This window comes from Acanthopagrus latus, chromosome 3 (genome assembly GCF_904848185.1).
Source record: "Acanthopagrus latus isolate v.2019 chromosome 3, fAcaLat1.1, whole genome shotgun sequence".
NCBI lineage: Eukaryota > Metazoa > Chordata > Actinopteri > Spariformes > Sparidae > Acanthopagrus > Acanthopagrus latus.
In genome coordinates this window covers 470,714-485,000 of record NC_051041.1, presented here as the reverse complement: position 1 = coordinate 485,000, position 14,287 = coordinate 470,714, and the positions used below count along the sequence as shown (strand labels likewise).

General features: G+C 47.2%; 1 protein-coding gene and 1 long non-coding RNA gene across 2 annotated transcripts in view; one reads left to right on the top strand and one right to left on the bottom strand.

The window, feature by feature from the left end:
• LOC119017261 (phosphatidylinositol 4-kinase beta-like) overlaps positions 1 to 14,166 on the top strand; it is a 15,070-nt gene extending 904 nt beyond the window's left edge. Inside the window, exons 2-14 of the mRNA XM_037093833.1 lie at positions 2,758 to 3,241; positions 4,010 to 4,584; positions 5,121 to 5,561; positions 7,828 to 8,055; positions 8,242 to 8,505; positions 8,623 to 8,729; positions 8,816 to 8,920; positions 8,990 to 9,113; positions 9,197 to 9,310; positions 9,413 to 9,564; positions 9,879 to 10,011; positions 10,196 to 10,316; positions 10,425 to 14,166. Coding sequence (XP_036949728.1) covers positions 2,773 to 3,241; positions 4,010 to 4,584; positions 5,121 to 5,561; positions 7,828 to 8,055; positions 8,242 to 8,505; positions 8,623 to 8,729; positions 8,816 to 8,920; positions 8,990 to 9,113; positions 9,197 to 9,310; positions 9,413 to 9,564; positions 9,879 to 10,011; positions 10,196 to 10,316; positions 10,425 to 10,606 — 3,015 coding nt within the window. The 5' untranslated portion in view covers positions 2,758 to 2,772 and the 3' untranslated portion in view covers positions 10,607 to 14,166. The remainder of the gene's footprint in view (positions 1 to 2,757; positions 3,242 to 4,009; positions 4,585 to 5,120; positions 5,562 to 7,827; positions 8,056 to 8,241; positions 8,506 to 8,622; positions 8,730 to 8,815; positions 8,921 to 8,989; positions 9,114 to 9,196; positions 9,311 to 9,412; positions 9,565 to 9,878; positions 10,012 to 10,195; positions 10,317 to 10,424) is intronic.
• Positions 8,768 to 9,375, bottom strand: LOC119017335. Its single transcript, XR_005074403.1, has 3 exons — positions 9,237 to 9,375; positions 9,021 to 9,107; positions 8,768 to 8,902 (listed from the first exon to the last, which is right to left on the bottom strand). It is a non-coding gene; the product is annotated as an uncharacterized LOC119017335 (long non-coding RNA).
• Positions 14,167 to 14,287: the final 121 nt, after the last annotated feature.

Genomic DNA, 14,287 nt, shown 5'->3' with positions numbered 1-14,287 from the left:
TCCTGACCTTCGACCTTTCCTCCTCTAATGAAGCTGCTGATTTCAGGTATGAAAGGCACAGAATGAATCATATTTACTTCATGAATATGGACGAAGTCGTGAGCTGATTTAATGACACAACAATCAGGACGATACTGGAAACACTGATTATATGTGACTAAAACAGAACCTCCTCCAGATAACTTGAATAACTGTGTGTGTGTGTGTGTGTGTGTGTGTGTGTGTGTGTGTGTGTGTGTGTGTGTGTCACTCAGCTGTGATGTTGTGATGATAAACTTCACACTTTGCCCTGAACGTCACACCTTGAACTCTCCCCCATCAGTCTGCACTGGTGCTGCGTTCACTGACACTCAGGACTGTAAACCATTTTTGTTTGTTCAGGTGATCGAAAAACCAACAGTGTCACCTGAACACACCTGTGGACCGAGTGTCCGTGTTGTTGTTCTCATGTACAGATCAGATGTTATGAATATTACAGCCGCTAACTGCAGCTGGAACTGTGGTGCAGCTACCTGACAAAGCTAACGTTAGCATGCTAATATCTGACCTGATTGGGGTAACAGAGGATGTTTGGAGTCGGTCGACACGTCTGACCTGTAACTTGATCCATTCTGTTAATTAAAGATTCTGTCTGTAAGATTTTTAATCACATTTCACTAAAATAACACAACAACACTGTGCTAATAGCATGACGTCAGTTAGCTTAGCATCAGATATGTCTCTCATTAGAAACTGTGAACACGACTGAAACAGGGTTTGTCTGAATCAGCCACTCATTCTCCTGCTGCTAGTCACTACACAGGAGTCCAGCATAGTGCAGTATACAGGAGCTCATCGGCAGAAAGAAAAACACACTTTCCGCCGCCGTCAGTGATGTCACTACCGTCGCTCAGTTGAATTGAGACTTCCATGTGTTCTTCCGCAACGCAATGCATGATGGTAAATATTGCTTGGTAAGTGACCATCGGTTGTACACTGTTTTTCGCGATGCATTGTGGGATACTTTGAGTCTCTGTATAAGGTATAATATTTCCCACTAGACATTCCGACAGCACTACAAAATGGCGAAGTCACTATGTCGTGCACTTCAGAGGGAGTAGTGAGTGATGTCAGACACAGCCACAGATTCATCCTCGTGTGCAGACAGACATAAATGCATCATTTTTAGATGTTGTGCTAGCTTAAGATGCTACCCTGACTTCCTGTTTACATATTGGTTGCTTGTGATTGGACGGAGCTGTAGAAGTTTCCTGGCAACAGATTTACATTAAAGTTTGAACCTGCAGAGTCAATAGTTCAAACACTGTGCCTCCATCTTGACTGCAAGACCCAGGATGCATTGCTCCCAGCTGCAGTCAGTCACCACATTAACTTGGAGTGTGTGTGTGTGTGTGTGTGTGTGTGTGTGTGTGAAGACGGCCTCCACCCACGCATCACATCTGGAAACAATCTCACACACACACACACACACTCTCTCTGCTGTGTGATGACATCATTCTCCTCACATGCTGATGATGTCATCAGGAGGATTTTATTAAATGTCAGATTAACGACTTTAACTCTCAGTGGAGTATCAGTACTTTTACTGTAGTAAAGTATCAGATTACTGGTGTTAAGTCTGTCTGTTGATCAGCTGTTTGTGTGGAACTGAGCCAGAACTTGTCGCCTCACACACACTTCAGACCCGCCAACACAGATTCGGTTCTGACGGTGACGAGGAGATTCTGTTCGTATTGTATTTTCACACAACAGGAACAAAACGGCCATGTTTGTTTCCAGCTACATTAATGAGGTCAGAAGAAAACTGGTTGCAAACTATTTTGATACTCGAATTGTTTCAGTCCTTTTTCAACATGTTCTGGTTCCGGCTTCTTAAAGTCAGAACACGACGAGTGTCGGATTCTTTGGACCAGTTCTGTTAAACACATGAAATCATGATCAGCATTTGATTATTTTAATCTCAACCGTTTATATTTCTGAAAATATTCATCAGATTCAAAAAGGATTGTTAGTTGCCGTCTTAGTGCAGTATGTTACCAGCAGGTCCGGTTCAGGAGGTCCGACAGAGTCCAGATCAGCTGCTTGTTTCTGATCTGAACACAGAAACCAGAGAAAATCTGTGAGGAGGAGAGCCGCTCTGATTCTGATGGACAGTAAAAATAGAAACACCTCCTCCTCACTGCAGAGACGACAGCGATGATGATGATGATGATGATGATGATGATGCACATCATCTGCGTCACGGACCCGTCCTGTGGGTTGGACCTGTCCCGTGGGTCGGACCTCCTCTCAGCTGGCATTTAATTAGACACATTGAGCGTTTAATCAGCTGAACGTGTCGAGATTTAATCCACTTCCTGTTGAGCTGTGAGCTACGTTACACCACACACACACACACACACACACACACACACAGCCAGCTGAACGTTTATCAAACACAAGATATTCTATAGAAATATATCATCAGAACCACAACTAATGATAAATTTCCCTGTTGATTGATCTTTGATTACTGTGTTGATTCATTGATTAGTTTGATTTGTAAACTCGTTCCTGACGGTCGATGTTTCGTCCTCGATGTCTCAGATATTCAACCAGACGACTTTTTAACTGTTCTGACTCAAATTAATTGATGAATAAAATAGAAGATTGGGCGATCAATAGTTCTTGTTATGATTGATGTTATTGATTTGTTGCGCTCAGTCATAAATATTTTGGGAATGTTACACAACGTTTCCTCTCTTCCTGTTTCTTTAGGCCTCCTGCTCCAAAATGGCCGACGCCGAGGTCTCCTTGTCCCCGGCTCTGCGGCCGCTTCATATTAGCCCCTCCCACTCAGCCCCGCCCCCTCCACCAGCCTCCTCCTCCTCCCCCACCACCTTCTCCTGCCCCTCCTCCCCCTCCAGCGCCTCCTCTTCCTCCTCTTCTTCATCATCCTCCTCTTGTTCTGAGAGCTCCTCTGACTGTCCGGCCCATCACCACCACCACCACCACCACCACCACCCCCCCCCACAGCAGCCACAGCCTACACCCACCCGCGAGCAGCCCTCCACCCCCAGTGCCAGCCCCCCCAGCTCCAGCCCCAGCGGGAGCATTGGCAGCACTGGCAGCCTTGGCAGCAGCGCCAGCGAGGGAATCGGTAGCAGCGGTACGTCGAGCGGTGGCGACCCGCGAGGCCCCAGCCCCCCGCTGGATGTCATCTCAGAGGACGCCATGGAGATGGACCTGGGAGTTGACCAAGGTAAACGGGACGAAGCAGATTGTTCTGGATGATGATATAGATGTTAGCAGTGTTGTTAGTGAGGGCTTGTTCACTGATGCTGGTCAAACTGGATCAATGTTCCTGCAATTCATGGACCAACTCAGTATTCACTGGTTCTTTAACCATTTTGACCTGATCCAAGGGACTGGTACCGTTAGAGTGCTCTACGTAAAGCTGAGCCCAACTATTGTTTTTCTAGTGACAGAAAAGGTTCTTTTGTGGTCAGTGACCGGCACATAGGACCAACTTGTTTACCTGCCCCCTGACCGGCACCAGACCACTTTAACCACCCTTGTTTTGGGTTTCTGCCACCGTGGCCTTCTTGCGTCATGTTCGCCGGGCTCCTTGGATCAGGTCCTTGCCAGTAAGATTCCATCCCAGGCCTGACTCCAAGAAGTGGCCCAGTGTCCTTAATCCAGGCGAGGTGACTTCACCTTAAAAACCCCAAGTCGGAAGTAACTGAAGGTCACAGAAGGACAGAATCATCATGTGGCCACACCTCTACTCTGATCCTTAGTCTGGTCCTTAGTCTGATCCTTAGTCTGATCCTTAGTCTGGTCCTTAGTCTGATCCTTAGTCTGATCCTTAGTCTGGTCCTTAGTCTGATCCTTAGTCTGGTCCTTAGTCTGGAACTAGTTTGTCTCAGGGGACCAGGATGAGTGCTGCAGCTTCTGCTGGACACCAGCAGGACTCAGATTCAGGGGTAACAATTAATCTGACCTCGACTTGTGTCCTTCTTTCTTCCAGTGATTGACCCAGAAGTTGCCTTGAAGGCTTGCCAGGAGGTTCTTCTCAAGGTCCAGTTGCAGAACAGGGAAGTGCCAGACCAGCAACAAGTTGACAACAAACAACAACAGGACGATCAACATCAGCAACAACAACAACACTACTCAGAAGTAACAGAGTGCTCCGGTCCACAGTGGCACATCAGCCCAGACACCAGCTCCATCAAAGAGGAAGATGAGGAGGAGGAGGAGGAAGAGGAGGGGGGGGGTTCTGGGAAGGATGGAGACAAACAAGGATGTACTTCCCATCGAGATCCTCGTCCTTCAGTCCAGCCAGAGTCATCTTTACTGCCGTCGGCATCGTCATCGTCATCATCCAAACAATCATGGCTGCTGCGCCTGTTCGAGTCCAAGCTGTTTGATGTCTCCATGGCGATCTCTTACCTGTACAAGTCCAAGGAGCCAGGTGTGCAGGCGTACATTGGGAACCGCCTCTTCAGCTTCTTGGACAGTGAGGTGGACTTCTACCTGCCGCAGCTGCTCAACATGTATGTGCACATGGACACGGAGGTGGGCGATGCCATCAGACCATACCTGGTGAGTCCTGACACACCTGATCAGTAAAAAACAACTTCATGAAAGGCTGATTGTTGATCAATAGTTTGTCTGGTTCTACTTTGAATCCGATATATGATCGGTCCAAGTTTCATACAAGACAAAAGTCTTTGTGTCCAAGAATCAGGCAAGTCCAGAGTCATAAGTTCCAAGTACCACGTAGGTCCAAAGTTTTTTGTCCAACACTGAACATTGTTCAAAGTCTTTACGTTTAAGAATCAAGCAGTTGGAGGTTTGGAGCAAGTGCGACAGGTGCAGCAGCAGCAGCTAGAACTAGCATGGCTCACCTGTAATACCTGCTCCAGAGACCAGAACCAGAAAGACCACAACAACTCAAATGTAGGAGGAGTTTACTGAGAGTTTACATGGAGGGTTCAGGTTGGCCTTTCAATGTTCAGGTAAACCATCCCATGACTCTGCAGAGGCAGGACCTGGTCCTCGGCCCGGCGTCTAACAAGCTGAACGCTCTTGTTCTGAATGTTCTGAGTGTTGACCTCTGAAGTCTTTGTGTGTCTCAGATCCACCGCTGCAGAGGCAGTATAACCTTCTCTCTGCTGACCGCCTGGCTGTTGGGTGCTTACTCGTCCGACATGCACATCTCCACCCAGCGTCACTCCAGAGGCACCAAACTCAGAAAACTCATCCTGTCCGACGAACTCAAACCTGAACTCAAACCTGATGCACCCAGAACCATTTCTGCTTCTGTGAGCCCGGCGTCCTCACCAGCCCACCGCCGCTGTCACCAGAGACACAACAGCAACAACGTGGAGTCCTCCCCGTCCTTCTGCACAGCTGGCCCATCGGACAGGGCCGGACTGGGGGAAGTGGAGGTGTTTGTCTCCCCGTCCAGAAAGACCCACCAGAGATCCAAGTCGGACGCCACCACGGCCAGCAGCGGGCCGGGCTCCGGCCTCCGACGGACAGGAAGTAACCCGAAAGTGGAAGCTGTTCATGAAGAGGTGAGAGCCAGACTTCTGTTTTATGTTTGACTGTTGTGAGAAGATCTGATATGTTATTACAGGTGAACTGTCTGTGGTTGTTTCTCCACTGCACTCCACTTTATGTTATTATTATTATTATTATTATTATTATTATTATTATTATTATTGTTGTTGTTGTTATTTTTGTTATTATCATTATTATTATTATTATTATTATTATTATTATTATAATTATAAATCCTGATGATCACTTTTAATGAAATGTCACCATTCTGTTATTAAAAGTTCTGTAGTGGAACATTAATTAAAAGATATCTGTTAACCATCGGCCAACACGCTGATGGATCGGATCACTAAAGTTTGATCTTTTTAAATGAAGTCTGGTGTTTGGTAAGAACCTGCTGGAGTTCTGATCGGACACTGAGCGTTTGTCGGTTCTGTCCTCCGGGTTGTTTCCTCTCGTCCTGACGTCTGTCAGTGTCAGAGGAGGAAACACTTCCTGTTCGTATCTCACCTTCGTCTCTTCAGCCTCTGCGACTCTGCTGGACTCGGTGCTGGACTGTGATGGAATGTGGTTCAGAACTAACTTCAGTGTCTGAATCTCTTATGGTCCAGTGTTCTGATGTTCAGATGGTCCGATGTTCTGACTGATAATTTAGTTTTTATTACAACATTATAAAAACCGTCTTCAGATGTTCTGCCCCGCGTCTCCATCAAACAGAACAAACGTGAGAAAAGATTTATTTCAGTGATTTATTGATTATTTTGCCTCCAAGTCAAAGAAAAAAGCTTTCAGTTGTGAAGTTTCGTCTGATTTAATAATTGATAGTAACAGAGACACAAACCTGCAGTGAAACAAGAACCTGCTGCAGGGGACGGATACCTGACTCCTCTGTGAGGAGGAGGAGGAGGAGGGAGGGGGAGGAGGAGGAGGGAGGAAGGAGGAGGAGGAGGAGGAGGAGGAGGAGGAGGAGGAGGAGGAGGAGGAGGAGGAGGAGGAGGAGGAGGAGGGCGGAGCGGCGGAGGCGGTGGGAGGAGGAGGGAGGAAGGAGGAGGGGGAGGCGGAGGAGGAGGGAGGGGGAGGAGGGAGGAGCGGCGGAGGAGGAGGGAGGAGGGAGGAGGAGGAGGAGGAGGTTCACTGCAGATTCTGACAACAGCAGACAAACAGAACTGTTTCAGAACCTGTAAAAGTGTTTTAAACTTGTCAGATGTCTAAAAGTGTCTGAAACTATCGATCAGAGTCCATGGATGACCCACTTGTTCTGTCTCTGAAGCTGTTTTTATTGGATCTCTGTTTGTTCTGACCCGTCTGGGTCGAGCTGCAGTCCTCGCTCTGTGTTTCAGGGGATTCCTGCTGCAGAATCTGGGTCACGTAAACATCTGTCCCGTCTTTGATTTCCTCCCCAAACATCTGTGAAATGTTTCCATGTGTCGCAGGCGGAGCTGGTTCTGGGTGGGGTGGGTCGGGTCGAGGCCTCTGAGGAGGATTTAAACCATGTGATGCTGAAGGTTCAGCCCAGTCATGTGACGATGAATTGGGCGTGAAAATGTTCAACAAGCTGCTGAGACAGAGAAACAAGACGACGTGTTCAGAGAGTTCTGATTCCTCAGAACCAGAACTGAAGGTTTAAACTTCAGGACATCTTTTGTTTCGTTCATGTCGACACAGACGGAGTTCTGACGGGTTCTGCTTGTGTTGGAGGAATAACTCTTAAAACATCGAGAAAACAAAATCAGTTTAATTATGTTTGATGGTTCTGATGGTCCAGAGTGACTTCAGTCTGGTTTTCATCAAACTCAGTTTACAAACTGAAACCAGACAATGATTCAAGTTTATTTAAACAATGACTCAAACTGTAATTTGATGTCAAAATAAACAAACAAACAAACAAACGTTAGTAAACAAGAAGAGTAAACAGCTGCTGTGATGTCATGAACACTGAAACTCAGCACATCAATAAATATTGATTGAGTCTGATCAGAGTCGATCGATCACATCGTCTCACCAACATCTTCCTGCATCATCTGTAACGATCCAACACTGCTGACTCGTCACAGCGCCATGACAAATGTTCACGTGATGATGTCACAATGTCACGATGAGGTGTTGCCGAGACGACGGCTTCATCCTCGGCTGCAGTTTCCACGGTAACTGGACACCATCTTCAGCTGGTGTTCTGGTGTCAGTCAGAGGTGGAGTCACTCTGCCCTCTACTGGACGAACAGCGGAGCTGCAGCCCAATTAAACTCTGTGTGTGTATGTGTGTGTGTGTGTGTGTGTCAGCCTGACCGTCTGCGTCCTCAGAGGGAGTTCGTTAAGTCTCTTCTCTGCATCGGGAAGCGTTTGGCGACGCTGCCAACCAAAGAGCAGAAGACGCAGCGGCTGATCTCAGAACTGTCGCTGCTCAACCACAAGCTGCCGGCCCGAGTGTGGCTGCCGACCGCCGAGCACCAGCACCACGTCTGCAGGATCCCACACACACAGGCCGTGGTGCTCAACTCCAAAGACAAGGTAACGCTCACACACACACACACACCTGACCAGGTAACACTGGTGACCTAAAGGAGCTGTGAGGTGTTCACTGACCTTCAGCACAGAGATGTCCTAGCTTAGCACAAAGACTGGAAGTGGAGGGAAACAGTTCGTGCATCTTTGGAGCTAGGCTGTGTTCCACATCTTCCTCTTCCTCTTCCTCAGGCTCCGTACATCATCTACGTGGAGGTTCTGGAGTGCGAGAGCTTCGAGACGTCTCCGGTTCCCGTTCGGATCCCAGAGACGAGGATCAGGTCTGCTCGCTCTGCGGAGAACCTGGACTGCGGAGGTGGCGTCACTGTGGCTAACGCCAATGCTAACAGCGGGATGACATCAGAGCACCGAGCAGGAAGTTTCTCCACCGTCCCAAACTACGACAACGACGACGAGGCGTGGGCCACCGATGACATCGGACAGCTGCAGGTGGAGGTGAAGACGAGTCCCTGATCTCACCTTCATGAACGCTGCGTCCAGTTAGAGACACACAGCTCAACTCTGTGTGTGTGTGTGTGTGTGTGTGTGTGTCTGTCTGTCTGTCTGTGGCAGGCGGAGGCTCAGACCAGCAGCAGTGACAACATCAGTCAGTTTTCGGTCGACAGCATCACGAGTCTGGAGAGCAAAGAGCCTGTGTTCATCGCCGCGGGAGACATCAGGTATACACACACACACACACACACACACACACTGTCGAGGCGTCCGTCTCTTCACCGTGCGTCCTCTCCATCCTGTCGGTTCTCAGGCGTCGTCTGTCGGAGAACCTGGCTCACACTCCGACTACGTTCAGACGAGACCCCGAGGATCCGTCAGCCGTCGCCCTCAAAGAACCCTGGGAGGAGAAAGTCAGGTGAGTGCAGCAACATCGGCTGTGTGTGTATGTGTTTGTGCACACATGAATAAGTGTGTTTGTGTGCAGGCGGATCAGAGAGGCGTCTCCGTACGGTCACCTGCTCAACTGGAGGCTGCTGTCCGTCATCGTCAAGTGTGGAGACGACCTGAGACAGGAGCTGCTGGCCTATCAGGTCCTCCGACAGCTGCAGGTACACAGACACACACACACACACACTCTGATGATGGTCGTCTGATGTCAGAGGAGTTGTGGCTGACTGTGTTTCTGTCTCAGTCGATCTGGCAGCAGGAGCGAGTTCCTCTGTGGATCAAACCTTATAAGATCCTGGTGATGTCATCGGACAGCGGGATGATCGAGCCCGTCCTCAACGCCGTCTCTCTGCACCAGGTACCACGTGTGTTCTGTCGATGCTTCACGGTACAGGTGAACCTGAGTCTGATGGCTGTTTTCACTCTGTTGATCAACTCGTCGTGTCTTGGTGTCCGTCAGGTGCGTAAACAGAGTCAGCTGTCTCTGCTCGACTACTTCCTGCAGGAGCACGGCAGCTTCACCACCGAGGCCTTCCTCACTGCTCAGAGGAACTTTGTGCAGAGCTGCGCAGGTTACAGCCTCATCTGTTACCTGCTGCAGGTCAAAGACAGGTGAGACACATCTGCAGGCTGCTGGTTAGGCGAGGCTAACAATTACTGATCAGAGCAGATGTTTTTGTTTTATTGTAACATAAATCAACAGTACAGCTTGTGCCAAACTGAACCTCTTGTGTAAAAGTCACAGTACAGCAGCAGATCAGTAACCTGAGGTCCACACAGCTGGACCGGACCAGAACACAGTTCAACATTCAACTGCTCCTAAATCAGCACTTTCTCTTATGGAGTCTTGTATTGTGATCAGGCTTTTAAACCTGACTGAAGACTGATCATGATGATCAGATGATCGATTGATTCTTCCTCTGCAGACACAACGGGAACATCCTGCTGGACTCTGAAGGTCACATCATCCACATCGACTTCGGCTTCATCCTCTCCAGCTCGCCGCGCAACCTCGGCTTCGAGACGTCCGCCTTCAAACTCACCTCGGAGTTTGTAGACGTGAGTAAAAAGTTTGAGACGTCGCAGGAAGAAGTCAAGTTCACTGACGATGATGATGGTGGTGGTGATGAAGATGGAGATGATGATGATGTTGATGAAGATGATGATGATGGTGATGATGATGTGATGATGATGTCATGATGATGATGATGATGATGATGAAGATGACGGCGCTGTGCTGCAGGTGATGGGCGGTCTGGATGGCGACATGTTCATCTACTATAAGATGTTGATGCTTCAGGGTCTGATTGCGGCGAGGAAGCACATGGAGAAAGTTCTGCAGATCGTGGAGATCATGCAGCAAGGTAACTGAGTACACGCCTGCAGTAATCTGAGTATTTCTGTTTTTAACTGTCTGCGTTCACTGAGCTGATGCAGTGTGATCACCTGTCTGTGTGGCTCCGCCCCCTCAGGCTCTCACCTGCCCTGCTTCCACGGCTCCAGCACCATCCGCGGGCTGAAGGAGCGATTCCACATGTCGCTGACGGAGGAGCAGCTGCAGCTGCTGGTGGAGCAGCTGGTGGACGGATCCATGCGCTCCATCACCACCAAACTCTACGACTCCTTCCAGTACGTCACCAACGGGATCATGTGACCGCGCGGACGCTGACGTCCGTCCGGCTGCTTCCTGTCTGATGGAAACTCGTCTCAGCCAATCACGGCGCTGGATTCAGTGGATATGTTTACATCTCACCCGGCGACAGATCTGTTTTGAATCTGAGGATCAGCTGATGGTGGATTTGTTGTGCTGCATTCACAGGCAGCTGGGAAAGAAGAGCGTCGCAGCTGGGAAAGAAGAGCGTCACAGCTGGAAGCATATGGCTCTGGACTTGATGCTGAACTAAACCCTGTTTGTTGTTCTGTTGATCTACTGGACCCGACTCAGAACCAGCACATGGATCAGCTGATCTGTGACATCACAGTTCATCAATGAATTTATTCCTGTTTGATCAGAAACATTCACGATAACAAGCAAAACAAACGTTACAAGAAAAAACACTTAAGAAGTTTAAAACATAACGTAAAATAATTGAAGAGAAAAGTCTGAATGTGACAAAACTCCAGAATGGATCCTGATCTTGAAGGTTTACTGAGGTAACGAGCTTCTGTCAGGACCAGGAGAGGAAAAGATGAATTACATTAATTGGCAGTGGCCTAATATTTATTTAATGTGTGGCAGCAGCTGGTCCTCAGATCTTTCATCATTTAACTCTAAATCCTAAAACATCGTTGAGACAAACACCAGCAGGACGACGTCCGTCTGCAGCTTCTCAGCATGGGAGAAGAAAACCGGTCGGTTCTGTTGGTCCGGTTGTTCTTAAAGAACAGAAACACTACACGAAGAAGCACAACATGAACTTTGTCTCTGCTCTCAGAGAGAAACTGGAGACGGTTTGAAAGAAGAAGAGAAATGTTGAGTTTAAAATGTGGCTGAGAGCAGTTGAGCTTTCCTCAGCACGTCGACCCCACCTGTGTTCACCAGACATAAAATCTGAGCTAATCCTGGAAGCTAACGCCAGGAAGCCAACGCCAGCCGTCTCTTTTTAAAAAAGTTCACAGCTTGAACAGAAATTTAGAAAATATCATCCAAAAACAGGTTCATGACAAGAAACCAGCGACTGAATCTGTTAGCCACCAGCTAGCTAGAATTAGCATGTCGGCTGCATAAATGTGAGGATGCATGCTAACATCACGCTAAAGCACTCCATGTTTTTAGCGTTGTTATGCTAATGTTACTGTTAACGCATTAATTGATTAACATTAATGTTTACTTGCTAGTGTTAGTGTTAACATGCTAACATTAGCACGGTGTTTCAGTCGAGGTGATTAAGTTAAAATCTGCAGCGTTGTTGACATTTTAAATAATTTTCAGTCTCAATAATAAATCTGCAGCTTTCTGAAATGTTCAGATATTAAAACAAAAACTCTAAGGCGACTGAATATTTTCTCAATCAGGCTGAAACCTGCAGGATGTAGGAAGTTCGTGTCTGGTGAACGACGAGGTCAAACTCAACTTGCTAATCTTTATTTCTGTTGCTGAATGATGTCACTTCCTGTGTTTGAGGTCCGAGTTGAATTTCAAAAGAAAACACACTCGGCACACAACATGTGATGAAACTCTACAGTGTTTGAGTGGGAACGTTTGGAGCTGAGCCGACGAACTGTTTCACTTTACTTGAATGGTTTCCTGCCGTCTTTGAGCCAAAATGGCTGCCGAGCGGTGAAAAGTTTTGTTTGCTACAGATTTTATGCAAGAACCTCATCATCCACTAACTCTGTGTGTAATTCTGGACTGAATAACGTGTTGTGTGTCTAACAATATATTGTATTTGCATATTTAACGTACACTCGACGCTCGTCCTCCCTGATTGGCTGCCAGATGCATTCCTGTGATTAATTCCAGCCAATCAGGAGTGGCGGCTGTGCAGACTTTTTATTTCTGTGTTTTACAGACAGTTTATTTTCTTCATGAGGAGACGATCAGTTTCCTGTATGTGAGCAGACGGACGTGTTCTCAGTATTGACGAGCGATCGACTCAAACACGGATGTTAAAACACTCGATCGGCTTCAGTCCAGCGAGTTTCAGCTGGAAGGACGTAAAAACTTGAAGTCCTTCTTCTGTCTTCAAATTAACACAGTGTGTTTGAGATGGTGACAGCAGATGAGCTAACACACGTAGTTCTGATCTCTCACTACATGCTTCTTCAGCTCTGATTAGAACTCTTATTGGGGGGGTTTATTTGATTAATGTCTTATTTTCAGATAAAACTACAAATCACTGAGAGTTCCGTTAGCCTAATAGCTAATAGCTAACTCGCTTCTTGTCATGTAGTACAGAAAATATTTCACCGTCAACAGCAGATTTAATCTTCTGACACGTTGTGGTGATCAATACTCCGGCTGCTGCTCGTTTCAGATGTTCTCGCTGGAATGAAGCCGATGTTCTCTGTTCCTGTCACGTGACCAACATCTGAGGCGTTCTTGTGTTGTGACCACTATCGAAGGAGCAGCAACGCTCCGTTATCGTAATCATGTAACCGTCTGCTAACCGTATGCTAACCGTATGCTAACCGTTAGCCTGCTACTTTATACGCTGCCGCGCTTTGACACAGACGCTCTGTGACTTCAGTTTCACCACATGAGCAACTTCAACAGCAGCTTGTTTCTCCACGTGTGAATATGTACGTATGTAAATGAACCTGTTGGTTTCCTGTGAGAACATTAAGATGCCTTGAGACGTACAGAAGGTACAAACTCTTATCAATGCAACAGGACGGGCCAAGGCGTCTCGGACCTGAGAAGTGCTTTTATATCTGACCTTTGACCGCTTCAGGGACGAGTTCCAACACTGTCGTCCTCTCCCGACAGTCCAGACGGTGATATTGATCTGTAGGTGCAGGTTTGATCAGAATCTTTCAGATCAACTGTCCAGTACTTTAAAGCTTCAGAAGCTGAACGATGTTTTCAAATGTTGGTTGATAATTGAAGGTTTTAAAATAATCTTCGAGTAGCAGTTTTCTGAGTGGAGTCTGGTGCGTCTGGAGAGGAGAACACGTGTGTGAAGCTCGTCCCGTTCTGAAAACCTTTCATGCCTTCTTCCTCCATCAGCTCCACATTCAAGAAATTCAATGTGAAAAACTCTTAAAGTGCATTTATCCTCCTCCACACGGTGTCCTGTCGTCTTTCTGAGCTTCCTCCATGTTTGTGACTGAACCTGGAGGCTCCGCCCCCTTCAGGTCCATCAGAGCGTGTTCTGTTGACATCGAGCAGAACCACGACGGGCCTCATGTTGTCTGGGTTTCAGTGAGATGCTAACGATGCTAAAGACGCTAACATGACGTGAGACCATCAGACATGAAAACGCTTCAGTTTATAAAGTTCAGTTCATCGCTGACGGAGTAAAAACACTCACAAGTCTTCAGATCAGCCGGACGGGTCAGAACAGACGGGTCAGAACTTCACTCTGACCGATCACAGACGAAACCTTGTTATCCTCTCAGAACTTAACATTGTTATTACAAAATACAATGTCAGGATTATATTATAAATTATATTTTAGGTTAATTAATCTGAAATAAAGATCAAATATTTTCTCTTTATGAACATAAATATTTGAGATATTTGTCACGTTAATAAAATCATTTGTTGCTTTACATGTTGGACTTTTACTCCACTACGTTGATAACTTTAGTTACTGTTCAGATTTCTTCCTGCATCAGTTTTTATTTCAACACCAATCAGACAGAAACTGAATTCTGAGCAGCAGGAAGTCGA